Here is a 25634-nt window from a genome sequence, read left to right as displayed (position 1 = left end):
ACAACAAAAAAAACACATACACAAAAAACACACACAACAAACAAAAGGACTTAAGGTCCAACAAGATAGTATGCATTCCAATTGGGGTAAAAGAAAAAACAAAAACAAGGATAGGATCATAAAAGAGAGGCAGATTGGACTAGAACTACATACAAGAAAGAGTACACACATTGACTCTGAGCCCCCTTGCAGCCAAACCAGAAAAGGCACCCTGGTCAGCTCTCAGACTCCCAGCCTGCAGGGCCGGGATTGGCAGAGGGTGAGGATACAGAAAGCGGAAGTGAGGGCCAGTTGCTGTACCCGTGCTGTGCTGCCCTGAAAACACAACGGCGGAGAGGGAGCACCAGGCTTTATCTGGCGTGTTGTCTGAGCTGCGTGGTTTCCCAGGGCTTTAGTGGATATGGAGTGAGACTTCTCCCAAGTGGTGAAAACACATGCTCATCTTCAGTTGACATTTCTAGGTTGCCATATGCTTTAACCCTGCTTTCTTTTTGTCAGAAGTCAGACACTTAATTCCAGCAAATGTCCATTTTGGTGTGAGTGGTGCTAGACATAGCTCAGTGCCATGGTCCCTGTGGGATGCTGATTAAATCACTGTGCATTTGGTTTCAGATCTCACCGAGGTTTTCTTATGTGGGTGATCCTCTTGCATGATAATAACAAAAAAAACTTGTCTTCGTACATACTTGTATAGCTTACAAATAATTTTTCATGTACATCATTTGCATTTTTTAAACATCTTCAATGAAGGAGAATCTGGTCTTGTTTTCCGTTTCGTGCTTGGGAACATTTAGTCATAATAAAAGAGAGCTAAGAGAAAGAAGAAGAAATTGGAGTCTTTAAGTGTTCGACCACTTAAAGGGACTGACATTGTTTTCTGGTGTTTTTGTGTGCTCCCACGTAGTAATATTGATGGCTTTTTCGATAGTTGTTTTTGAGATAATACGAAAGTTGAGAACATGAACCTTATAATGAATCTCTGGTGCCCCTTGTTCTGTGGAGCGTCTACCCTGAACTGAGGATAGTGGCTTCTATTCCCTGGTGAGATGTTAAGATGTGGAGACAAAGGGGTCCCGTGGGGATAGTTGGCCAAACACTGAGCTTCTTCTGGGAGCCAGCCCCTTCCATGGGAGCCGGTGGCTCCCCGCTCCCTGAGGAGTGGAAAGAAGAGAGGCAGTGGGGCCCAGAGGTCCAGGGCTTCCTGGGCCTGGAATTGTACCTGAACCTTAGTCTCCTGGTCCTGCGCCCTGTCCTTGAGTCACGACTTGCCGGCTCCTCTGCTCTCGTGCAGAGCCAGGCAGCAGCATGGACAGGGCCCAGGAGAGAGGTCATGTGTGGTGAGACGCCTGCCTCCAGGAAGGGCACTTCGCTGTCCTGGGACTGCCCCCCGGGACCACAGTTGGGGGAAACCATGTCCATATAGATAATGTGTGCCTGTGGAGTTGGCAGCAGCCCGGTGATGTGTACTGGTACTTCTGGATAAAAGCCTTAAAAGCATAACTCAGAGCTGCCACCTGCTCCCCCACCCCTTCCAGCAGCTCCTCACGAGGTGAGTCTTTTCCTGCGCTGCCAGCCCCTCTCCTCACCTCTTTCCTGAACCTGCTGCCCTGGTGACATCCCTCCATGGAGCTCCTCTTTTTTCAGCTGCCAGAGGTCTCCAAGCTGCCAATCCTCATCCTCCCGGTCCTCATCCTCCCTGAACTGTGTCAGCCTTTAGCCCAGTGGATCTCTCCCTCCTGCTCCATGCACCTTTTTCTGGCCCCACCCTCTCTCCCCTCTCCTCCCTCACCCACCACCTTCGTGTAATTTCCTTCTCCTTGTCCTGATTTTAGAACGTATTTCCAGGACTCAGTCCTCGGATCTCTTTCTTACTCCCTAGATGATCTTTCTAGTCCCAAGGATTTAAATACAGTAGCACTCCCTATTACATCCCCTGTTTTGTAGCTGACTCTCCGCCACCTTTCCACTGAATAATCCCAGACCTATTCACCCGAGGCTTGTCACCCTAAACCTGTGCCTCCGGCAGCTTCCCCCACCTCAGTCAATGGCTTCTTCGCTTTTCCAGTTGCTTTGGATAGAGATTTTCCTTCACGGTTGTAACTTTTATGTTTCTTCTTTTCCCCTTTGCTTCCCAACTCTCTGGGCTTCTATCCGTGTCTCCCAGCCTCTGTGCTGCTGTCTCCTTGCTTCTTCTCTCTGCTCTCTGCTTCGGCATTTGCCCCTTTCTCCTTGCTCCCCTGTGTGCCTTTGCTTCCTCAGAGCGCCTGTGTTTACTGTCCGGCTGTGGCTTCATGTCATGGGCTCTGTCTGTCCCTTTGATTGAATCCATCTCCCTGCTTGGCTGCAGGGACCATTCATTTGCTCTTCAGAAAGCCTAATTATTAGCCTGGGAGGAGCAGCCTTCATGCAGGGACACTTACACTACTTCCCATTCCCAGGGCATGGAAGACACTAATCATCCCATCCTCTCTGGTACATCCCATAAATTGCATCCATGGCAACATCGAATCCGTGGCCTTCCCCACTGAATCTTACCACCATCTGTGCTCACAGAGCTCGGTGGTTCATGAAACCCCACATTGTCACCAGCCCCAGGCGACAGATTATCCCAGGGAGTGATCTACATTTCAGAAAATTTGTCTGTTTCTAGAGTTTAAATTTTATTTTCCCAACTTGGGGAGTTGGTTGGTTAAATGTGCCTGCACAGAGAAAGAGAGAGTTGGATAGAGCCTTTTATATTTGGCTTTAAAAGTTCTTGATTTTTATAGATGGAAAATCATAAGGTATTTTGAACTCCTCTGCTGTGTCCACAATCTAGTCACTTCCCAGGCTGTAGTAAATTAATTCTGTTTGGGGCAGATTCCCACTGAACACTGCTGTTGTTGGTTGAGAAGTATATCTTAACATTTCTCAAGTAATAAATATTGTCACATTTTCACAGACAGAATTTACTGATTGTAAGTAGAGGTCAGAATGACTTTAGAGTTGGATGGCCTGAATGGTTGCTTCATGAGAGTGTATCTTTCTAAAAACGTCCTCTGTATCCAAATGATTTTAGTCACCTGCGGTCAGGAAGCTGGCAATCAACCTAGCCTACTAAGCAGTGACACCCCAGAGGCACCCACTTTCTAGTCTCACCAGTCAGCCTGTTGTCCTCTCTGTGTGTTGGCCACCTCACTGCTTCTTAGCACTTGCATTCTTTTTTTTTTTTTTTAATATATATTTTTTATTTCAGAGAGGAAGGGAGAGGGAAAGAGAGAAACATCAATGATGAGAGAGAATCAGTGATTGGCTGCTTCCTGCACGCCCCCTACTGGGGATCAAGCCTGCAACTGAGGCATGTGCCTTGACCAGAATCAAACCCGGGGCCCTTCAGTCCGCAGGCTGATGCTTTATCTACTGAGCCAAACCAGCTAAGGTTACATTCTTAAGTGGGAAGGAGGCATACAGGGTGCTGTGGGCTACAGCTTTACTACCTGAAGATTGTCTTATAAAAGACAAAATAATGTGAGCTTGAAATTCCCATGGACTTAGATTATTCACCACACTCTAGGGTTCTAATAGCTACTAACTATAAAGCGCCTATGTTGCTGGCCATGATGGCAGCTGGGTAAGTCTGTGTTGGTTCTCAGGTGCAGGGAAGATGCTTCCCTCCTGTGCCCAGGGCATGCATTGGCAGAGGCTGGCTTGGGAGGCGGGTAAGTTTCTGGCCACAGAATAGACCAGGTAGCCAGCATAAACCAGAAGCCAATGACTCCAAGTAAATGCACTAACTCAGTGGTCGGCAAACTCATTAGTCAACAGAGCCAATTATCAACAGTACAACGATGGAAATTTCTTTTGAGAGCCAAATTTTTTAAACTTAAACTTCTTCTAACGCCACTTCTTCAAAATAGACTCGCCCAGGCCGTGGTATTTTGTGGAAGAGCCACACTCAAGGGGCCAAAGAGAGCCGCATGTGGCTCGCGAGCCGCAGTTTGCCGACCACGGCACTAACTCATTGGATTTAAATTTTAAAAAGAAATTATTTATGCATTATTTCAAACCTAGCCTAAACCTGTTTGTTTTCTAAAGCCATTGAACTGGATGAGAAGCAAAATATCCCAATAGTTTGTCTAATGAAATAATGGAATTGGCATTTTCTTCACTTTGAGATCCCTGAAGAGTGTGCAGCTGTTTGCTACACTGGGTGTTTAAAATGGGCGGTTCGGCTGTTTCTTGGTGTCCCCGCAGGATTCAGTTCTTCCGTGAATTATGAGGGCTGATATCACTGTAGCTACTTTATCTGTGGGGAATTGAGGCAGAGTGGCCAAAATGCCTTGCTCAGATTTATAGTCTCCAGGGATGTGGTTGGGCCTGGAAGCCAAGTCTTCTGGTATGTGGTTTGGTGGAACTCTTTTGCCATGGGGAATACCCGTGAAGGCATCGGTGCTTCGCCCTCTGTCCCCAGGAGCTGGTGGGCAGGGAGCTGGCACTGAGGCTGCCGCCAGGGGCATGTTCAGGAGACAGCGGGGGGTGCCCAAGGCTCCCTGCCTCTCACCTGAGGGGCAGTCACCTGGGAAATGCCACTCCCAGTGAAACCCCAAGTAGGGAGCAGCCTGAGAGAAGGAGGCTGGGAGACTCCTGAGGTCCTTCCTCTCAAGGGACTCCACTGGCCACACTGTCAACCTCAAAACTGTATGCTGCTCTTACCCCAGTATTTTAAAGTTTTTCCAAAAAACTAGTTTTTAATTTGTGTTTTCATCCACAGCATTCTCTTTAACTGCTGTTTTATTCTCTTGAAGCTGGTTCAGTCCAGTGATTTTATTTTTATAGCTGATTCAGAGTCTAGTGTTTTTTCCCCTCAAGACGAGCCATCATCATGAGCATCAGGGTTTGTCTCTTTGTGTTTTCCAGACATTCTAAGCGAGAGTCTTCGGATCACCTATGAAGATGGTGGCCCTGTCCTTAAAGATCTGTGTCCGCCACTGCAACGTGGTGAAGACCATGCAGTTTGAGCCGTCCACGGCCGTGTACGATGCGTGTCGGTTCATCCGGGAGCGGGTGCCCGAGGCGCAAACTGGCCAAGGTAGCCGCGGGGGACTCACTGGGTTCTTGACACGTGTTTGTGTGTTCTTCACTTACCGTGAAAGGAATGGGGGCTCGAGATGGTAACCATGCCCACTCGTGTCTAGGTTTCAAATGAAATGTCTTTCTCGCCCGGACACTGCTTGCTTCCTGTGCGAGGCTTCCGATGACAGTGACGACATCCGCCGCTGAGCGATGCCATCCTCTTGACTCATATACCAGCATCGCGCTGGGCAGTGTGCAAGGCCCTCTGACACACCATCTCCTTTGCCTCTAACATTCCAGGGAAGCTGCTGGAACAGGTGCTGGTTTTGTAGATCCTGAGCCCTGTTTCGGGTGCCTGAGGACCTCCCATGCAGCCGCCTGACGAAGCCCGGAACCTCCAGCAGGCCCCGGGGCCGCCTTATGTTTGCAATACTTCGAAGGGGCTTATACATTTTCTCTCAAACCTTTATTAAGGGGAGGGGGCTTTATGAATTTTATCTGAAACCTTTTTTAAAAACGGCATTTGTTTTATATGTTTTGTTTAGTATTTCGTTAAACCACTGTCCCCCATTAATCTGAATTTAAACAAAAGCCGCTCATGCAATTTTTTCCACTTCCCTTTGTCTTCTCTCTACATTTCCTTCCTTTACTTAGCGATTATTTGCCTGACACTTGAGAAACTGGGACTACTCCCGAACTGATAGACCTTTAGTATGAAAGTGGTATATGACTTACCTTAAAAATTGGAAGCATAAAACTCAAACGTGACAAGGATAATTACTGGTAGAATGGGTCTCCTTCAGGAGATCTGTTTCTTACAAAACTGCTGACCTTTAGGTCGGAAGCATCATTTAAATTATTCAAAACACTCTGTTATTTCTAGATTACCCAGAAATACAAGTTGCTTACTTCTCCAGCCTTGCTTCAAGATCTAGTTCAATCATTTCTGGGGTCTTCACTTCGCAGTTGCTTTTTTTCCTCCAGGTGCCCTACTCCTTGGGCTGGGCTGCTTTGCAGCTCGGGAAGAAGAAACCTTTGAAGACCTGGAAGCTCTTTTGCTGAGAAACAGCAGGAGCTCCGACCTCCCCTGGGTCCCCGGGGTTTCCTTGAATCACATTAAGAAAATAACACGTCCTTAGACAGGAAATGAGACCGCTTCCCTCCGCCACCCTTTGTACTTCCTGGGTCACTTAAGGGGATTTCTATGGAGAACATGGACTTTAATTTTCCAACTGTTTTCATAATTTGGTGACGTGAGAGCAGAGGCTTCATTTCACAGGGAGCCCCTGCTTACCTTTTGTCACACACGTTGGCGTGAGGGAGGGACTATTCCAAGTGCAATGGCTCCACGGGCCCTTCTGTGCCCAAGTGGCTCTCGGCTTAGATGGTCCCTTCCGCATTTCTCTATGTCTGTCCTGTCATCCTTCACGTGTTCTTGGCCTGGTTTTTATAACAAGTATAAGGAACAAAGCCAGATTCGGTTAATAAGAAATTTGGACTGCTTTGTCCTTGATATTTTCTCAATTCTAATGTAAGTACTGCCCACTGGTTGTCCACAGCATCAACCTTGTCGGAGGGGATTGGTGTTGCAGCTCAGTTCTTATTCCTCCTCATCGGCTTTAGTCCCAGTGGCTGCTTGTGGTGTCAAAACGAAACATTTCTCTGTTGAAGGAGAAGACTCATGTTCTAGCCCAGTCAGCAGACTCGGGCTGTGTCAGTGATGGCTTCATCGTCGCGTTGTCTCCTATTTTTCTTTCTGTTAACCTTCCAGCTTCTGACTATGGGCTGTTTCTCTCTGATGAAGACCCCAGGAAAGGAATCTGGCTGGAAGCGGGCAGAACCCTGGACTACTACATGTTGCGAAATGGGGTAGGCTGCTGATCTTCTTTTTCTTTTTTTCATCGCTTTGTCCTGAGCCTTCCATGGAAGCCAACATAATTATGCTTGAAAGAAAAGGAGAGACCCAACAATTTGTTTTTATTCAAGGGCATCTTATTAGTAGTCTTGATGCAATGTACTTTGTAAGGGCTATCCAGGTAGTGATAGAAAATATCAGCAGTTCAAATTCTTGAAACTCCACAGAGTAATTAAAGCGACTTGGGGTTAGTATTTAAAACTGTTTCTACGTGCCCTTGTTGGACTTGGTAGTTATGAAAGAAGATACAGCATTTTCCTGTGAGTATGTAGGAAGTATTCCCTGGTGAGTGGTGATAGAAAGTAATGATGGATTAGAGGAAAAATAAAAATATAATACTGAGGGTAGTCAGAGATTGACTATTAATTGGTGTTTTATTTTTGTAAAAGAAAGTTCATATTGGATATAAGTTTAATACCTATCCATAAAAGTAGCAACAAAAAATAGTAGTGGTATGGAAGGGAAGAGAACTAATGAGTAAAAAAAGTTCCATATTCTGTTTAGCTGAATCTTCGAGATACTGGGTTTTGGTATATGAAATGCACATATCTGAGTGGTCAGTATTCCATAAAACAAGAGTGAAGTATGTTTGCCAATTAACACTTCCCTCCATAATTCTATTTTTAAGACGTGTAGTAAAAGAAGAAGTCTCTATTTAAAGATAACTCCCAAATGTATTACCCATATTTGGCCTTGCCGTTACAATGAAAACCAGTTCTACTGTGATATACCATGACTGTGAAGAATTATGGGGGTGTTATTTATGGGCTCCATGACACGGAAATTAAACATTGCTTATAACTGAAAAAGCGGAACTTGGAGACACACACTACTGTCTTTTTAAAGGCAAGTAGGAATTTTCCTCTGCTAATTCTCATTAGAGCAGATCATCCCCAGCCTGTCAGGAGGACATATGCCGCTTCCACTTTACAGAAGTTAGCTTTCACTAATTATGAGCTAATCAGTGTATTCTTTGGGTACAATTGCACCATCAGATTTTTAAGAAATCTTGATGAAAGCAATTATTTAGCCTGGGCACTTCTGTATTAGTGGCAAAAATATGAACACTTTGAAGGTAGAAATCAGAATGTGCTCGGGAAAGTTCATTTTTTAAAGAAAGTGTCCAAGTTCATTATCTTGTCCCACATGCAGTGTGACCTATTTGTGTGGTTTGTCCTAGGATATCTTGGAATACAAAAAGAAACAGAGGCCTCAGAAAATCCGGATGCTGGATGGGGCTGTGAAGACGGTGATGGTGGACGACTCCAAGACGGTCGGGGAGCTCCTGGTGACTATTTGCAGCAGGATAGGTGAGTATGCACCTGCCTCGATTCCCGTTTTTGTTTTGTGTGAATCACATGCCTCTTCTTCTTTATTTTTTTACCCTCATTCGTTGCTGAGACCATCTTGAGTGTGTCCTAGCGCACTGATGTCTGCCATTCCCAACAAAGTCTGATTATTCTCTCGATTTGCAAACTCACTAACTGGTCTGTTAATATTTGAATTCCCCTACAAAGTCAAAATTGAGAGCTTTTATTTCCCTTTCAAAAGAAAAGGAATTTTTGTCCGGCTGGTGTGGCTCAGTGGTTGAGCATCGCCCTATGAACCAGGAGGTCACGGTTCAATTCCAGGTCAGGGCACATGGGTTTCAGGCTCAATCCCCAGTAGGGGAAATGCAGAAGGCAGCCAATTGATAATTCTCTGTCATCCTTGATGTTTCTATCTCTCTCTCACCCTTCCTCCCTCAAATCAATAAAAACATTCAAAAAAAGATAAGGAATTTTAAAATCCTATATAATAAAAGCCTAATATGCTAAGTGTCTGGTTGTCCAGTTGACCGTTCAACCAATCAAAGCGTAATATGCTAATAATATGCTAAGGCCACTCAACTGCTTGCTATGATGTGCACTGATCACCAGGGGGCAGACAGTTGACTGGTCAACCAGTTACTATGATGTGCACTGACCACCAGGGGGCAGACACTTCGACCAGTAGGTTAGCCTGCTGCTTGGTATCTGCCAGTCAGGACTGAGTGAGAGGGGCCGGACATGCCCTGGAGCCCTCCCGCGGTCCCTCCCGTGTTCCTCCCCGGCCCCGGTGGGGTCCCTCGGCCTGACCTGTGCCCTCTCGCAATCCAGGACCCCTCAGGGGATGTCGGAGAGCTGGTTTCAGCCCAAACCCGCAGGCCAGGCTGAAGGACCCAACTGGTGCACGAATTCGTGCACTGGGCCTCTAGTAGGAAATAATGTTTCTGAAGTCATATGATTTAGTCTCTCACCACTGTTGGGCATTCTAGTATCTCCATCAAGACTCCTGGGGACAGCCTATATGTGATTGGTTGTTACAGAGCTTTTCTTCTCGTAGCTTCTGTTTATCTCCTCAGAGAACAAGTCTGTTTCCTTTCTACATGAAGCCCTTCACATATTTGAAGAAAGTAGCCTGGCCTGTCTTTGTTTCCTCTGGAGTCAAAGGAAGCCCAGTTCCTTCAGCCCCTTCTCGTTTGACATTGTCTTGCCTTGTTCTGCTTGATCTCTACTTGTTTCTTAAAAACAAGACAGGAGAATGGAACATGACACTTGGAGTGTAACTTAACTATCTGAAAATACTTCATTTAGCCAGAGTTATTTGATATGTGCTCCATGGATGGCCCCCGACCCTCACCTGGGCTAAAGCTTCTTTCTGTCCTTTGCCACCAGGGACTCCTTGGATAGTACAGGACCCACACTGAAAAGGGAGATAGCGGTTTTGTGTGAATCACATGCCTCTTGTTTTGTGTGAATCACATGCCTCTTCTTCTTCTTTATTTTATAACCTAATTTATATTTTTAGGAATAACAAACCACTGATCATATAACCTAATTTATATTTTTAGGAATAACAAACTATGAAGAATACTCTTTAATCCAAGAAACAATTGAAGAAAAGAAAGAGGAAGGGACGGGTACGCTAAAAAAAGACAGGACGCTGTTACGAGACGAGAGGAAAATGGAGAAGTTGAAGGCTAAGCTTCACACGGATGACGACTGTAAGTGTCTGGGTGGAAGGTGAGGCAGGCATATGGGATTGCCACATCTTGCCCTCTCCCATCATCTGTATGACCCAGGGAGGTCGTGTGTGTGTGTGTGTGTGTGTGTGTGTGTGTGTGTTTTTATTTTTTTCCTTTCTGTTTTTTTATTTCATCTATATATATTTTGGTCTGTGTCACTAATGGATTGAGACTCTTAAGAAAAAGTGGCTGCAATGCCATTTTACATCTAAAAAGGTAATCTCTCCATATCAAAAATAGACAAGTTATGTCTACATTTCTCCATTGTCTTTAAAACTTTTTTTTCAACAGTGTTTGAACTGGGGTCCAAATTATGTTGAATGATACGTTGCTTGCCTCTTTTAGTGTCAAGAACTTCCCTACGTCTTTTACATTTTTTCTTCTTCAAATTTTTAGGGGCACGACACCATCTTGTTACTTGTATAGAGTTTCGTGTAATCTGGATTTTGTTGGTTGCATACCTATGGTGTCATTTAATATGTTCTTCCATCCCCTTTAATTCCTGAGATCTGCTGGATCAGATTCATGTGTATGTGTATTTTTTAAAAACACAGTCTCCTTCATATGTGATGTTGTGTACATTAAGTCCTCATTAACGTCATCGATAGGCTCTGCGACCTTCAGTGAAATGATGTATAATGAAACCAATTTTACCACAGACTAGTTGATATAAACAAGGTTTCAGTTCCTACAGCATCTCATCAACATTATAGCAAAATGACGTTATTCAAGGACCTGCTGTACTTCCATCAGGAACTTGTATCTGGTTGTCTCCTTTTTGGTGATGTTAACAGCCACTGACGACAACTGCCCGGATACATTATTTCCTTGGGGGTTACGAAACGGTAATGTAATTATGTCGCAGGAAAATAATTTTCTATGGTCACACTGATAATATTTGGAAAAGCCATTTGTACACCTCATGTGTCCCCAAAACGTCTGTGCTGTGTGCACCTGGTTCCCTGACACCTCCCCCCGCCAGGGGATCTTACTTCATGGACAGGCCACTTAGACCTTCTCCACCTCTCTCTCCCATTGTTCTTGCTGCTGCTGCTGCATTGGGAAGATGTCATCGTTGTCTTTATGTTTATTGATCCTCAATGGGACTTGCATTTCCTCTGACCCTTTCCCCTTTCTCTTTTTTTCTACCTTATTTGATTTCCAGTTGCATACTTCTTTCCCAGGGAGACCGTAGTAGACAAATCCCAAGGATTTTTATAATGTGCTTGATACTCTCCTAGGTACTATGAGAGATGAGGTCAACACAACACATTCCCTGTGCTAAGGTTGCTTATAATCTAGTGAGGCTTGTAATACATATTTACTCACAATGTACGTGTGAAGCCCCGGGAGGAATGTGGGAATGAGCGCTGTGGGGAGAGTAGAGGCATGATCAGTGCCTACGCACCTTGACATCAGCTGTGTGTTTTCTGACTGAGTGAGATTCAAGCTGGGCCATGGGCAGGGTTCTTCCACCCCCTGCTACCTTAGTGTGTCACCCGCCCCCGCCCCCCCCAACTACTTTCATTTTCCTCCTCTTTTCTGTTTAGGGTTGGAGGTAATTCTTATGCTCAAAGCTTATAAATTATTTCACCTGATGAGACTGAAGTATCCACTTTGACTTAAAGGAAAATGCTAACTGGGTTGTCTTGGCATAAAGCATTGATTTCCTTATTTCTTTTAACCCCCAGAAGGAAGGGGCATGTTATAAATTCATTGTGGGGCTTTAACTAAGTTTCAGAATGGCTTGGAATGTTCTCTCATTTCCTTTCCATGTGTCATATAGTTCGTGAGGGCATATGTGAAATTATTGGCGAAGTTAAAATGCACAGTTCTAATGTCAGAAGTAACTGTACCTGAATATCAGCATTATAGAAATCTGTGTCTATATTATGCTGCTGTCTTGATAAATTCCCTAAACCAAGAGGAAAAATAAACACAGCTCTTTTATCTGTGTTGCTGTGTTGCAGTGAATTGGCTGGATCACAGCCGGACATTCAGAGAACAAGGAGTCGATGAAAACGAAACGTTGCTGCTTAGACGGAAGTTCTTTTACTCGGATCAGAATGTGGACTCGAGAGACCCGGTGCAGCTGAACCTGCTCTATGTTCAGGTACCTCTCCCTCTGAGGCTCAGACCTGGAGGCTGGTGAGGGTTCAGGAAGGCGCTGGCTGGGGCTGGGGCTGGGGCTGTGCGGGAGCTGGCTCTGGCTTCCATCTTGTGCGTGGCATGCCGTTCCAGGGGCATGGCTCCTGGGTTCCTCACACGTGTTTGGTTGTGTGCAGGTTGGTGTTTGACATGAGCTGCTGGCCATCCAGAAGAGGGCCTTCATGTGGCCTCCCAGACTGGGACCTGGTGGCTGGTACTATCTCTCTCTGCCTGGCTTCAAGGCACTTAGCTGGCTCACCACTTCAAATGCACTAAAGCTTGCTTAGCTAACATCTTAGAATACAAGCAAAAATTGGTCAGAAAATAAGTACTTCTCATTAACTGCGCAACATTCTCTCAATAACCTTTTTTGCTTTACTATTAACTAATTGTTTAAGCTCAGACAAGTCCTTGAACTTGTCAGAGTTGCGGTTTCCCAATGCGTAAGATGTGGGCTTCGCACTAGACCGTTCCCAAGGTTTCTTCTGGCTCAAGGAAAATATCCACCTGTCTCCCAGTCTCACTCTTTTATTCTTTCCTTTCCTCCTTCCCTCTTTCCTCCTTCTGTTTATCCACCTATGTGCCCACAGAAAAAGTGCAGCCACAGCATCACCTGTGTTTGTAAATAAAGTTTTATTAGAACACAGCTCATTTGTTAACATATTACACATTGGTAAATCCCCCCATGCATTATTGTTTGTGTTGTCCGTGGCTGCTCTCGTGTTCCAGTGGAAGAATTAAGTAGTTCTGGCAGAGACAGCAGGGCCCACCTGATCTGATATGTGTACTATGTGCCCTTTTACAGGAAAAGTTAGTCAATGGATGGAAGAGGGTATGGAAAGAGAGTTAGGAGGAAAGAGGCTGGAAGGAGGAAGGGATGGAGGTAGGGCAATAAGACGGCTCAGAGCCACAGCTTAGCATGTCCATCTGAGAGTGGTCTGGGGGTCATGGAACTAGAGAAAGGAAGGAAAGAAGGGAGGGAGGGAGGGAGGGAGGGAGGGAGGAAGGAAGGAAGGAAGGAAGGAAGGAAGGAAGGAAGGAAGGAAGGAAGGAAGGGAAAGAAAGAGAAAGAAAGAAAGAAAGAAAGAAAGAAAGAGAGAGAGAGAGAGAGAAAGAAAGAGAAAAGAAAGAAAGAAAGAAAGAAAGAAAGAAAGAGAGAGAGAGAGAGAGAGACAGAAAAGAAAAGAAAGAAAGGAAGAAAGAAAGGAAGAAAGAAAGAAAGAAAGAAAGAAAGAAAGAAAGAAAGAAAAGAAAGAAAGAAAGAAAGAAAGAAAGAAAGAAAGAAAGAAAGAAAGAAAGAAAGAAAGGAAGGAAGAAAGAAAGAAGGAAGGAAGGAAAAGGAATAAATAGTAAGAGCAGTGATGGGTCAAGAAGTGAGAGAACTTCAGACACAGTGAGTTCCTCATTCTAAGACTGTGCTTTTGCTTATCATTTCCCCTAAACATCTGCAGCACTGAGTTCCTGTGTCTGACTGTCTCTCTCCTCATTCCTCCTTTTATTTCTTGGAATGGGATTTGGGTTGATTTTTTACCTCTAGGTAATTTTTCTGTTCATTTTATGATTTAGGGTTATGAAAGTATATTGTATTTCACCCCCCTCTATGGATGCAGTCATTTCACAAGGATTTCTCTTTGCTTCTATTGTTCATGACCCACTTCTGCCTTCCTAGAATATATTCAAGCTTTAGTTTTAATATATGGGGCACTGCTGAGGCTGCCGAACTGTAGGCAATTTTGGGCAAAGACTTGTTTTCTTACTGCCTTACTCCTGCTGTGCTACAATCACCACAGTGTCCTGGATGCATCGCTGTGGGTCAGCTGGCACATTTCCCCTTGCTGCGCAGAGTGGGTGCGTTCAGGTGCAGGAAGGTGTCAATCAAGAGCAGGAACGTGTCACCAGACGGAATGTGTCGTTCCCCCAAGCTCCTGATGCTTTTTGCTTCCTCTTGTCTTGCAGGCTCGGGATGATATCCTGAACGGCTCCCACCCTGTCTCCTTCGAGAAAGCCTGTGAGTTTGGTGGATTTCAAGCCCAGATACAATTTGGACCTCATGTGGAGCATAAACACAAACCGGGATTCCTAGAGTAAATGATCTTTTGGTTTTCTTTTTTCTCCTCTCTTTTTCTTTTCATTATGTCTTTTTGAGGTAGCTACGTAAAATACATGCCGTAGTTTCAGTCATTTGTGAGGTTGTTGACTTTTACTCAGTTGAGTGTATGATCAAATTTGTCTACCTTGGGGAAAGCGGGTGGCCTGGAAATTCAGTGTTGGGATGACTGAAGGTTATCTGCTCCCAGTTCAGGCAGCCTGTGAGTTCCTCTAGACCACAGACTATGGAGCCCCCCACGAGCTATATGGTCTGGCCTGTCCTAGCATTCCTCTGAGTTCAGTCACTCACTTCCTCCATCTTCTGAAACCTCTGCCCGTTAGAGGATTCCTTCTTCATGCAGGGCCACATTTTGTCATTGTTAACTTTTTTGTTAAGATTCCTGCGTGAGAGCACAGAGCATGAATGACAGACGGAGCTTCGCATTCCTTATCACAATCGTGCGAATTCTTCGTTGCTCTGAAAGGATGATGTGGAAGACTTCGCCATTCTTTTCACTCATCAGGTCTTTGGTGCTCTTTTATAAAACGATGGGGTGTTTATTTCTGGCTTGGAGACTGAAGAAAAAGCTAACCCTACAGATTCATCCTGGTCCCATAGATCACGGGCATTAGGGTTGGTTTTCTAGAAATACTCAGGAGGACAGGCCCAGCCTCACCTTGGCTGCTGTTTGTCTGATGTGACCTTCCCCCCTGTTTTGATCTGGACCTCTCCAAGGGCTTTGTATGTGTCTTCCTCTGGTAAAGTTCCTTTCCTTCACCACCCTCGCGCCTTTTCTGTTTCTCTTCTGCTTTACTCCTGGGACAGATGAAACATTTGGCTGAACCAAAAAGAAATCACTTCCAAGAGTGATCAATATCATGAGGTTACCTAAAATGCAACTTGTAGACTCTGGAAGTGGGGACCTGACACTTTGCTGACGGGGGCAGGGCGGGGGGAGCAGGGTCAGATTTCCTGCAGCATGTGCCAACATGGGATGTGCTGAGCAGGTCATCCATTGTACTGTGTCCAAGTGTAGTGAGCTGAGAGGATAACATAAATGCTTATTTGGCCTTGACCCCACTTTCACCTTGGTGGGAAAGTGATGGGGTTCAGCATATGCCCTATCTACATAGTAAGAAGAAAATATGACTTTTCTCCTGGTGGCAGACAATGCCTGGCCAACATGCTGTTTGTTCTAAACAACTCTTCCCTGGGGTTAACGGGTCTCAGGGAGCTTTTCCAAAGTGATGTTGTTGTATGGTGACCTTGAGAATGGCTTTGAGCAGGTCCTGTCACTTCTTCTATTCGGCATTCACCAAACGAGTCATATGGCCAAGTGTTCCTCAAGGCCCATTTGTACCCAGTCGATCTGGCTTCCTTCCTGCAGCAGCCGCGGGAAGCTTGACTTTCTCTCTGTTCTGACACCCAGACGCCTTACGAAACACCACGTGTACACCATCTTTCAGAAGTTTCATATCCCCACATTCTCGCCTCACATCTGGCTCCTCAGATACATGTGGATTGTGGCCACAGAAATGAATAAACATCAAGAACTCATTAGGCCCTGGAGGAAAAAACATCTTTTGTTTCTGTGTCTTTGAGTGACTGATGAAGAACAGGAGACAATGGAGAAAAGATTTATGAACCAAAATAATTATTTTTCTGTATGTCTATTTCTTTATTTTTAAATTTATTTTTTTTATTGTTGACAGTATTACAGATGTCCCCTTCACCCAGCCCCCACCCCACCCCATTATTGTCTGTGTCCATGGGCTATGCATATATGCATATAAGTTCTTTGGTTAATTTCTTTCAGTCTTTCCCTCAACCCCATCCCCTCTGAGATCTGTGAGTATGTTGCATGCATCCATGCCTCTGGACCTATTTTGTTTATTTTGTTCATTAGATTCCACATATAAGTGAGATCATGTGATATTTGTCCTTCTCTGGCTTATTTCACTTAGCATAATAATGTTCAGGTCCATTCATAGTGTTGCAAAGGGTAAGAGATCCTTCTTTTTCACAGCTGCATGGTAATCCATTGTGTAAATGTACCACAGCTTTTATATTCCGTAATCTGATGGGTAGGCACTTGGTCTGTTTCCAGATCTTAGCTATTATAAACAATCCTGCTATGAACATAGGGGTGCATATATTCTTTCTGATTGGTGTTTTGGGATTCACCAATCAGAAGTGGGATCGCTGGATCAAATGGCAGTTCCATTTTCAAGTTTTTGAGGAAACTCCATACTGTTTTCCACACTGGTTGCACTGGTCTGCATTCCCACCAACAGCACATTAAGGGTTCCCTTTTTTCCCACATCCTCGCCAACACTTGTTTTGTGTTGATTTGTTGATGATAGCCATTCTTACTAGTGACTATTGAGCATTTTTTCTTATGTCCATTAGCCATCTGTATGTCCTCTTTGAAGAACTGTCTATTCAGGTCCTTTGCCCATTTTTTAATTGGATTGTTTGTTTCCTTTTGTCGAGTTGTATGAGTACTTTATATATTTTGGTAATTAACCCCTTATCAGATGTATCATTGCCAAATATGTTCTCTCATACAGTAGGTTCCCTTTTAATTTTGATGATGGTTTCTTTTGCTGTGCAGAAGCTTTTCAGTTTGATGTAGTCCCTTTTGTTTATTTTTTCCTTTGTTTCTCTTGCCCTATGAGATGAATTGGTGAAAATTCTGCTATGTGAGATGTCTGCGATAAAATTTTTAAATAAGATGTTTGCCCATTTTCAGACTTCCTTAACTGGAAGCCTGTGTGGCCCTGATGAGAAGGTGATCTAAATGAAGCCATTCATTGGGTGCCTAAAATGGTGATGCTACCCCATTCATTTCATTAATGCCTTTTCTGTGGAGTTTTGGAACGGCTAATTCCCAGCCACCACCCCGCTCCCCCCACCCCTCCGTGAATTCAGAAAGCAATGTATTTTATGTGATATATGTGGCAGAAGAGTCACAGAGGAGACATGGCCTGTTCAGCTACATAGAGTTCTTTTCTACAAGTGGCTTCTGACTACTTGCATTGGGCCCTATCATTTACAAAGGGAATCCTACTTTCAAAGTTGTCCCTGTCACTGGTCTCCCACTATGCAGCAAAATTAGGAAAGTACTTCAAAATGTGATTCCAAGGTCCTGTGGTTTTTTCCTGAGTGTCACTGGTTGTGCCAACTTTTTGTGCCGCTGACTATTCGTGTGGGGATGACAAGCACGATCGGAGCATCGGTTTGCTCTCAGAGTGTCTCCCTGCAATTTATGGGCACATCGAATGCGGCATACTGACACTCCATTAAAGACATCCCTTCTCATAATACTCTGAATGAAGGTAGCCAAAGTTAAGCAATTGTATTTAGTCAGTTTTCTTACTTCTGAGTTTATAGTATGAGGCTCATGCCTCTAGTGGAATGTGTCTTCTTACTAAGATTCCAAATTAAAACAAGCTTATTATGCCTGGTGGCAATTCTTTTCCCTTATGAATTTGATTTACTTTTTAATTAGACCAAATCTAGTCTAGGTAATGAGGCATTTTTCACCCAGTGTAGATATTTAATTGTGTACATTATTGTGCATACTGTGCAGGTAAAACTTCCCGAGGATGTTCGTCTCCTTGTAATTAAAACAAAACAGTGAAACCACATTTCTCTGATTGTGTGTTGGATAGTCGGGACCTCTTTCGGGGCCATGTGCCTGAGCTGTCCCCGGTGACTGGCGGGGCCATGTTGGCCTGGCTTTAGATTTTTTCCCCATTCGCTTTCATATATCCCATCTGCTTGAACAATTCAGAGTTTAAAATAGAAAAATAGTGAGAAGGTTGGACTTGTCACAGAGCCAGGTTGAAGACACAGCCGGGCCAAGATTTCACCCACAGAATGTCTGGATGAGGTACATTTAGCGAGTACATTTCTTTTAATTTTTGAAAACTTGTTTAGCATTTTTGCTCAAAGTCAACAGCATACTATGGACTTCTTTTTCCCCCACAACTCCATGAAGTAGGTGTTATTATCCTTTTTCAATTAGCATCTAGGCAGGAAACAGAAACCATACTAGTTATTTAAACCGAGAAAATTGAATGGAAAGAATTGTTAACCTGGTACAAAGCTGATAACCAGTAATTAAACAGGAAAGAAGAGGGCTCTAAGGCATTGAGGAGTTTGCAACTACAGGAAGCAGCTAGCACCCCTGGGGCTGGGGGAACAAAGGAAGAGCATGGAAAGATTGAAACCTGGGAATACAGAGGAGCTGTATGAGATCCTTTCATACCTTTCTTCAGGCCCTTTAATTATTTCTGGACTCAATACCACCTTGGTGAAGGTGTTTATTAAGAATAATGAAAATCAGAGACTGAAAGATTTCATGGATTTAAGGATTATTCAAGGTCCCCTGTCGGTTCTAGAGATGGAGAAAATAGGTATAAGAGAGATAGAAGCAAGGCACCGAACCAGTGAGAGCTGGAAGCCATGAAACAGCCACTCTCCCAGATCCAGTCTGATGTGCTGTATCTCCGTGACAGTTTTCTTCAGTCATCTGCAGGGTCCCAGAAAGAGACAGTCTGTGGGAGCATGAAGTATAAACAACCCCCACCCCAATAGTCACATGTATATTTCATGCTCTTCTGTGCTTTCAGCAAGCATGCTACCTGCGTGGTGTTCTTCAACTCATGGAGGACTTCATTGTTGTATGTGCCAGGCATAGGGAAGATAGGAGATACATACTAATTCTTTGCTGCCTTTGATACTGCAGTCTGTTTGGCAAATAAGCATGTGAAATAAACATATGAAATAGCAACATGAAACACATGCCCAGTTTGCAGCCGATTGATGTTCCACTCTCACATTGATGTTTCTCTTTCTCTCCTCCTCCTCTCTCTAAAAATCAATAAAAGTATATATTTTTAAATAAAGTAAATAAAGATAGAAGGACTAATTCACCAGGGTGGTATGTTAATAATAAACCTGCATGCACCTAACATTACCTTAAAGTACATGAAAGAAAAATAGACAGTATTACAAGGAGAATTTTTGACACACAATTTTATAGGAATAATTGAACACAACCTCCCTCAGGAGTGATAAGTAGAATAAGATAAAAAGAAAGGAAATGTTTTAGTCAAGAGAAAGTAATGAAGTACAAATCACAGAATCAACAAAAAAGTTGCTGCTTAGAATAAATTAACAAAATATGTGAAAATCTGGTAAGGTTGGTCAAGAGCAACAAAATAAGAAAAAAGCAAAAATAAACCTTATTAGTAATGAAAACTGGGCAGATCTTTAAAAAATTATAAAAGAATAAAATGAAAACTTGAAGCAAAAAAAATTTAAAATCTAGACAAAATCGATAATTAGAAAGTCCGGATAGATCTATAATCTTGAAATTGCCTCATCAGTTAAAATATAGCAGTAAAAACAAAACAAAACTAGGTCCAGGTTATTTCAGATAATATGGATATCTCAATACAACTGTTAAAAACTTCATATGGACTAGTCAAGGCTCATGAATGACCAACACTGATTGAAGATACATGGAGAACTCACACAACTATCGCAATTTCTTACAAAGCTATAGTGATGAAAACACTATTATTGATGTAAGGTGGTATGGGAGTACTAAGGGTTGATAAACCTACCTTTGTTAAAATTAAAATATTAGAAGTTAAGAGTGAAGCTCCAGACTGGAAGAAGAAATTTGCATATTTGCAACGTACACTACAAAGAACAAGTTAATATCCAGAAAATGATATTAAAAGGGAAAAAATCATCTAACCAAAATATCACCCAGAGTTAGAATTAAGTGCCTTAGAGAAGAGGAAATTCAACTGACTTATAAAGATATGGGAAAATAACCTCATAAGTGATCCAGAATGCAAAATCAATAAGGTTCGAGTTTATCACCCAGCAGGTGGGCACATGTTTAAATGTATGAAAACACCAAAGTACTTTACAGAAGAAACAAGACATTCCAGAATATGACTCTGTTGAATTTAAAAATACAAAGAGAGCCGAAACCGGTTTGGCTCAGTGGATAGAGAGTCAGCCTGCGGACTGAAAGGTCCTAGGTTCGATTCCGGTCAAGGGCATGTACATTGGTTGCGGGCACATCCCTGGTGGGGGGTGTGTAGGAGGCAGCTGATCGATGTTTCTCTCTCATTGATGTTTCTAACTCTCTATCCCTCTCCCTTCCTCTCTGTAAAAAATCAATAAAATATATTTTAAAAAAATACAAATACAAAGAGAAACAGAGGATATTGTTTATAGATACAAGGAGATGTCGGAACATAAAATATGCAGGGAAATTAACTTTAGGAAAGTAACTCCCATTAGGGGGAGAAAGAAAGATGGTATGGGACTTCAGCTAAATTTTTAATCTCTAATTCTTTAAAAACAGAGAGAGAGCCCTAACCAGTTTGGCTCAGTGGATAGATCGTCGACCTGCAGACTGAAAGGTCCCAGATTCGATTCTGGTCAAGGGCATGTACCTTGGTTGCAGGGACATCCCCAGTAGGAGGTGTGCAGGAGGCAGGCAACTGATTGATGTTTCTCTCTCATCGATGTTTCTAACTCTCTATCCCTCTCTCTTTCTCTCTGTAAAAAATTAATAAAATATATATTTTTAAAAACAGAGAGAGAGTTAGCAATCACAAAGCAAATATCATAACATGTTAACATGTTTTTATCCTTGGTGATAGGTATATACATTATGAGGTGTATATTTTTCTGTATGGTTCAAAATGTCTCCACATTGAGCATTTCTTTAAAAAAAGACAATTGTGATAGCCTTTATGAGTTGATAAAAGATTATATTCAATTGAGGTTGGATATCAAACATGTGGCAGAGGAAAAGGTAATGGGCATTGGAGGTCAGACAAAGAGGCTCCATGACTCTGAGCTACAGGAGCAAACGGTCCAGAGGTTGGGTGCAGGTGGTAGGTCACAGGCTGAGGAGGCCTGCCATCCCTGATCACGTGGCCCCTCACTCTGTGTGCGTGTTCTGCAGAGTATTTCACTGAGAAAGCAAAGCAACCGGGGGTCTGAATCTCTGCTGAGGAAGAATTCAGAGTGGACTTGTGAAAATTTCCCCTCAAACTCAAGATAATTTTACTGTCAACAAACAAAGTTTTTGACACACTAGGAGGTCTTCAGTCAGTTTTCCTCGTGGCATGTGTTCAAACACCTATTTCTCCTTTGGAATTGGTCTTCTGTGTGTTTTTGTCAGAATAATTTGACTGCCGATTCCGTCTTCACACTCACCATGAAGCAGGCATTTCTGCTTTTGTTCTCCACCATCTCCGTCTCACCTCCTGTCCCTCACCCACTAGTTTCTTTATTGTTTGCTTCCGTCCTGTGTGCCAGAGCTTCTGTCAGTTTGGGGAGGTGTGACCATTCGGTGGTCCTCCTAGCAGCAGCCTGCTAAGCATGGTGCCTTCCTCCCTACATGCTTTCAGACTCCAGAACTTTCCAACCAGGAACCTCTGAGTGTGCCCAGCCCTGAGCTATCTCTGCGCCTCCCTTCCTTACACTAAAGGGCACTGGGACTGGTTCTGTGGGACTGAGATAGGGCCTCAAACCCTTTCCTGTGCTTCTCCTATGCCATCCTCTCTCTCTACTTCTTCTTCCCACCCTAAGTGTTTCCCAACTCAACCAAGGCTTCCTTCCACTTATGTCATCATGTCGGTTAACCGCCAGGATTTAGTAAATCACACAGACATTTTCATCTTTGAGTCTGGGTTCAAACCCAGGAGTGTCTGATTCCTTCATCAGAGCCTTCAGCACGCCGTGCTAGTGGTTCTCCACCTTTACTGCACATTGGAATTGTCTGCAGTGGTCGGCAAACTGCGGTTCGAGAGCCACATGCGGCTCTTTGGCCCCTTGGGTGTGGCTCTTCCATAAAATACCACGGCCTGGGTGAGTCTATTTTGAAGAAGTGGGGTTAGAAGAAGTTTAAGTTTAAAAAAATTTGGCTCTCCAAAGAAATTTCAATTGTTGTACTGTTGATATTTGGCTCTGTTGACTAATGAGTTTGCCGACCACTGGTCTAGAGCGGCGGTCGCCAACCTTTCGGACCTTGCGGACCCCCGGTTGGGACTGCTGGTCTAGAGGGCTTGTTAAAACACACACTGCTGGGCCTCGCCATCAGAGCCTCTTCTTCAGCATGCTGCTGGTTCTGAGACCACCTTTTGAGAACCTTATGGGATAGCAAACGTGGTGATTCAACATACAGGTTGGTCCCTGGGTGACACTGTCCCTGCGGCACCCTCTGCCTTCCGCCCCCTTCTTTTCTGCACCCTGTGCTGGGCAGACACTGCACGGCTGTGTGTGTGAGTGCCGATGGCCTCACTCCTCAGGAAGGAGGGGCATCCGTGGTGTTCGGTTCATGTAAATAATAAGACTCCCAGGCAGGGATCCTGTCTTCTTTGCAGGTGCTAAAACCAGCTTAGGGAGGTGGTGACTTGCCTGTGGTCATGCAACTAAGTACGCGGTGTCACCTCCAGGATAGGTGAGAAGCAGTTGACGCTGTACTTATGTTCTAACGGCCAGACCAGAGGACATCTTTAGGACATCTCTTTTGGAATTACTTGTTGAAGCAGCTTAAATTTTATACATATAAGAAAATGAGGTTGTCAGTGAACACCTAGATTTGAATCCAGACCTCACTCTCCCAAATGTGTTTATTAAATTCCCTGTCCCTTCTTCAATGGCTTTTGGGCATTGATTGTGTGTTTCTCTTATTTTATTTCTCCTTGTCTAACAGTTTTGAAGTACTAATCACATGATAAGTCTTTTGACTCAGAGGTAACTTGGAGGGACTGGGGTGTTGATTGGCTAAGAGCATGGTCTTTGGAGCCCACAGACCAGGCTTAAGTGGTTGGCTATGATTGTGGGCAAATTACTCAGTGTCACTGAGCCTTGTGTTCCCTGTATAAAGTGGGGTATTTTCTTCGAAGGGCTTTGTCAGAATTCAGTTAATCTATTTGTACATGTAAAGCACCTGAAACAGTGTTTGGCTTTCAATAAATGGCAGCTATTAATAGTGAAAACCCTCTATCAGCATTATTTAGACTGTTGGTTGGATAATCCAAAAAGTTATTTAAAGTACAGAATCCAAGTTTCTTCTTTGTGAGGGTTCTCCTGATTGGAGTTCTACATTGCCTTTCTTGTATGAACGATATCATCTAGGAGAGAATTTAAAGACAATCGTGGCCTGGCTGGTGTGGCTTAATTGGTTGAGCATCTATCTGTGCACCAAAGGGTTGCCAGTTCAATTCCCAGTCAGGGCACATGCCTGGGTTGCAGGTTCAATCCCTGGCTTGGGTGCGTGCAGAAGGCAATTGCTCCATGTTTTCTCTTCTCTTCTCTTCTCTTCTCTTCTCTTCTCTTCTCTTCTCTTCTCTTCTCTTCTCTTCTCTCTTCTCTCTCTCTCTCTCTCTCTCTCTCTCTCTCTCTCTCTCTCTCTCTCAGAATGTCCTCGGGTGAGGATTAAGAAAAGTAAAAAAATACATTTGTGAAGCAAAATGAAGACAATGTTTTCATGATTTTATAGTTATTTCACCTATATTTAATTTTATAACTTTTAAAAATATTTACTATAAGAAGCATTCATTAGCTCTCTTTTTGTACTATTTTAGCAGCTTATGGGCTATGTTGTGTTTTTACATAATCATACAATACATAGCAGCAGCAAGATTGGACAACAAATACAGCAGACCTGACCAGAGCAGAAGTGGGGGCTCATGAGAGTAGTCTATTTACTGCAAACCTTCAACATCCAGGCATCTTAGAGAGTAAGAGGAGCGTTGACTGGTCTGCCACCTTAGTGGAGCGGATTCTCTGTTATTATTGTACTCAGAAAAGGTGATATTAAAAGGCTGGCCGTGGGGTTTAGAGGAGGAGTAAGGTCTAAAGGAATGCCTCCCGACAGCTGCCCTTTTAAGGTGGGGATGCCTAAGGAGGCAGTGGGCGTGGCTTCACTTGTCCAGAGCTTGCTTAATTAGGAGAAAAATTTCCAATCAGGTTTGACAATCTAACCCGTTTTCTCAGGGAAGGCTGGCAGATTTCACTTGTGTGAAAGTCCCAGATGCTTAGGAGCCTTCCAAACTCAGGTTTGGTAATGAAAACTGCTGAGCTTCATCTGCTCTACCGCCGCCTGGCAGGCGGTGATGATCGGCTGCTGCTCCTTCCAGCTTCGTGCTGAATTCCTCGGGGAAAATCGACACCACACATGCTCACACACACTCACTTCACATTTTAAAATGCCTCGCAATGAATTCCCCCCAAAAGACTCTTGCAACATTTAGTGTAAGCAACTGGAAATTGTTTTCGGTACCTACCAAAGCATGAGAGATTCAGTACCTACTGAAGAATGCGAGGGTTAGTTTGCAGAGTTTCAATTGAGGGCAGCTTGTTGCTGCACAGAACTTTCTTGCCATAAATGCTCAGCATATTCTATCCCTCCCTGGCCACTGGACACCACCGTTGGGAGTTCTTCTAGTAACAGTCATCATCCTGACAGAGTTTTCCGTGGGGCTCTTTTTGGGGTGCTTTTGGTAACCTCAGCCGGGTCTCCCTTTTTGATGGTGTAGGAACTACTGTCCAGAGCCCCAAAGCCCTGGCCTACTCATGATACTGCATCATTGTCCTTGCAAGTGTCCTCCTGGGGAAAGCCAGCAGGACACTTGCAAGGACCTGTGCTCAGGTGGACCTGCTCTGGGTCTGGGAGGTCAAAAGCTCCCTGCTACTACCAAGTCCTGTGACCTCCGCTAAGTCACCTTACCTCGCTGTGAACTCAGCTTCCTCTTTTGTGACATGGATGGCTTCCAGTTCTCTCAGTCAGTCATTTCTGCCCACAGAGTTGCTTCATGAGAGTCATCACATCTAAGGTGCTGCTTGGACATCTCTCAGATCCTTCCTGCTGACTGACTTGGGGTCTCCTGACAGGGCCAGAGTGTTCTGCTGGTACTCAGGCCTAGATCCCTGAAATTCCAGGAAATGTACTTACAGCTTTTGTCTACAGGTAGTTTGCAAATTGAACAGGCACCACTATTCAAATCTTAATATAGCCAGAACCATGCCCTGCCCTGACCCTCTCCACGAACATTTGATACATTCCCCGGCCCAGAGCTAGAAGCAGCCATTTCTCGGAGGATCTCTGGTTTCTTTGTGTGGGGAGTGGTATTTGAAGGCCACCTAGCCAGGGTGCTGGGGGTGTTTATTGCCAGCGGGTTGTCCTTGCTCCTAGCCTCCTAAGAGGACACAACTAGAAAATAAATGTTTTTTCAGAAAAGTAAAATGAATCCGATATGCCGGTCATGATTTCCAATTCAAATGAAAGAATGCAGGGTTTTCATTGACCTTTTTTTGGCTTTATATTTTTATCTCTT

The 25634-nt window shown here is 43.9% G+C and overlaps 1 protein-coding gene across 1 annotated transcript in view; it reads left to right on the top strand.

Moving 5' to 3' along the window:
• The window catches only part of TLN2 (talin 2), a 425370-nt gene that overhangs the window by 231077 nt on the left and 168659 nt on the right, over positions 1–25634 (top strand). Inside the window, exons 4-9 of the mRNA XM_008139166.3 lie at positions 4897–5068; positions 6824–6921; positions 8148–8277; positions 9840–9992; positions 11984–12126; positions 14118–14245. Of these exons, the coding sequence (XP_008137388.2) occupies positions 4927–5068; positions 6824–6921; positions 8148–8277; positions 9840–9992; positions 11984–12126; positions 14118–14245 (794 nt within the window). The 5' untranslated portion in view covers positions 4897–4926. The remainder of the gene's footprint in view (positions 1–4896; positions 5069–6823; positions 6922–8147; positions 8278–9839; positions 9993–11983; positions 12127–14117; positions 14246–25634) is intronic.

Source organism: Eptesicus fuscus, chromosome 5 (genome assembly GCF_027574615.1).
Source record: "Eptesicus fuscus isolate TK198812 chromosome 5, DD_ASM_mEF_20220401, whole genome shotgun sequence".
Taxonomy (NCBI): Eukaryota; Metazoa; Chordata; class Mammalia; order Chiroptera; family Vespertilionidae; genus Eptesicus; species Eptesicus fuscus.
This window is presented reverse-complemented; position numbering and strand designations above follow the sequence as displayed.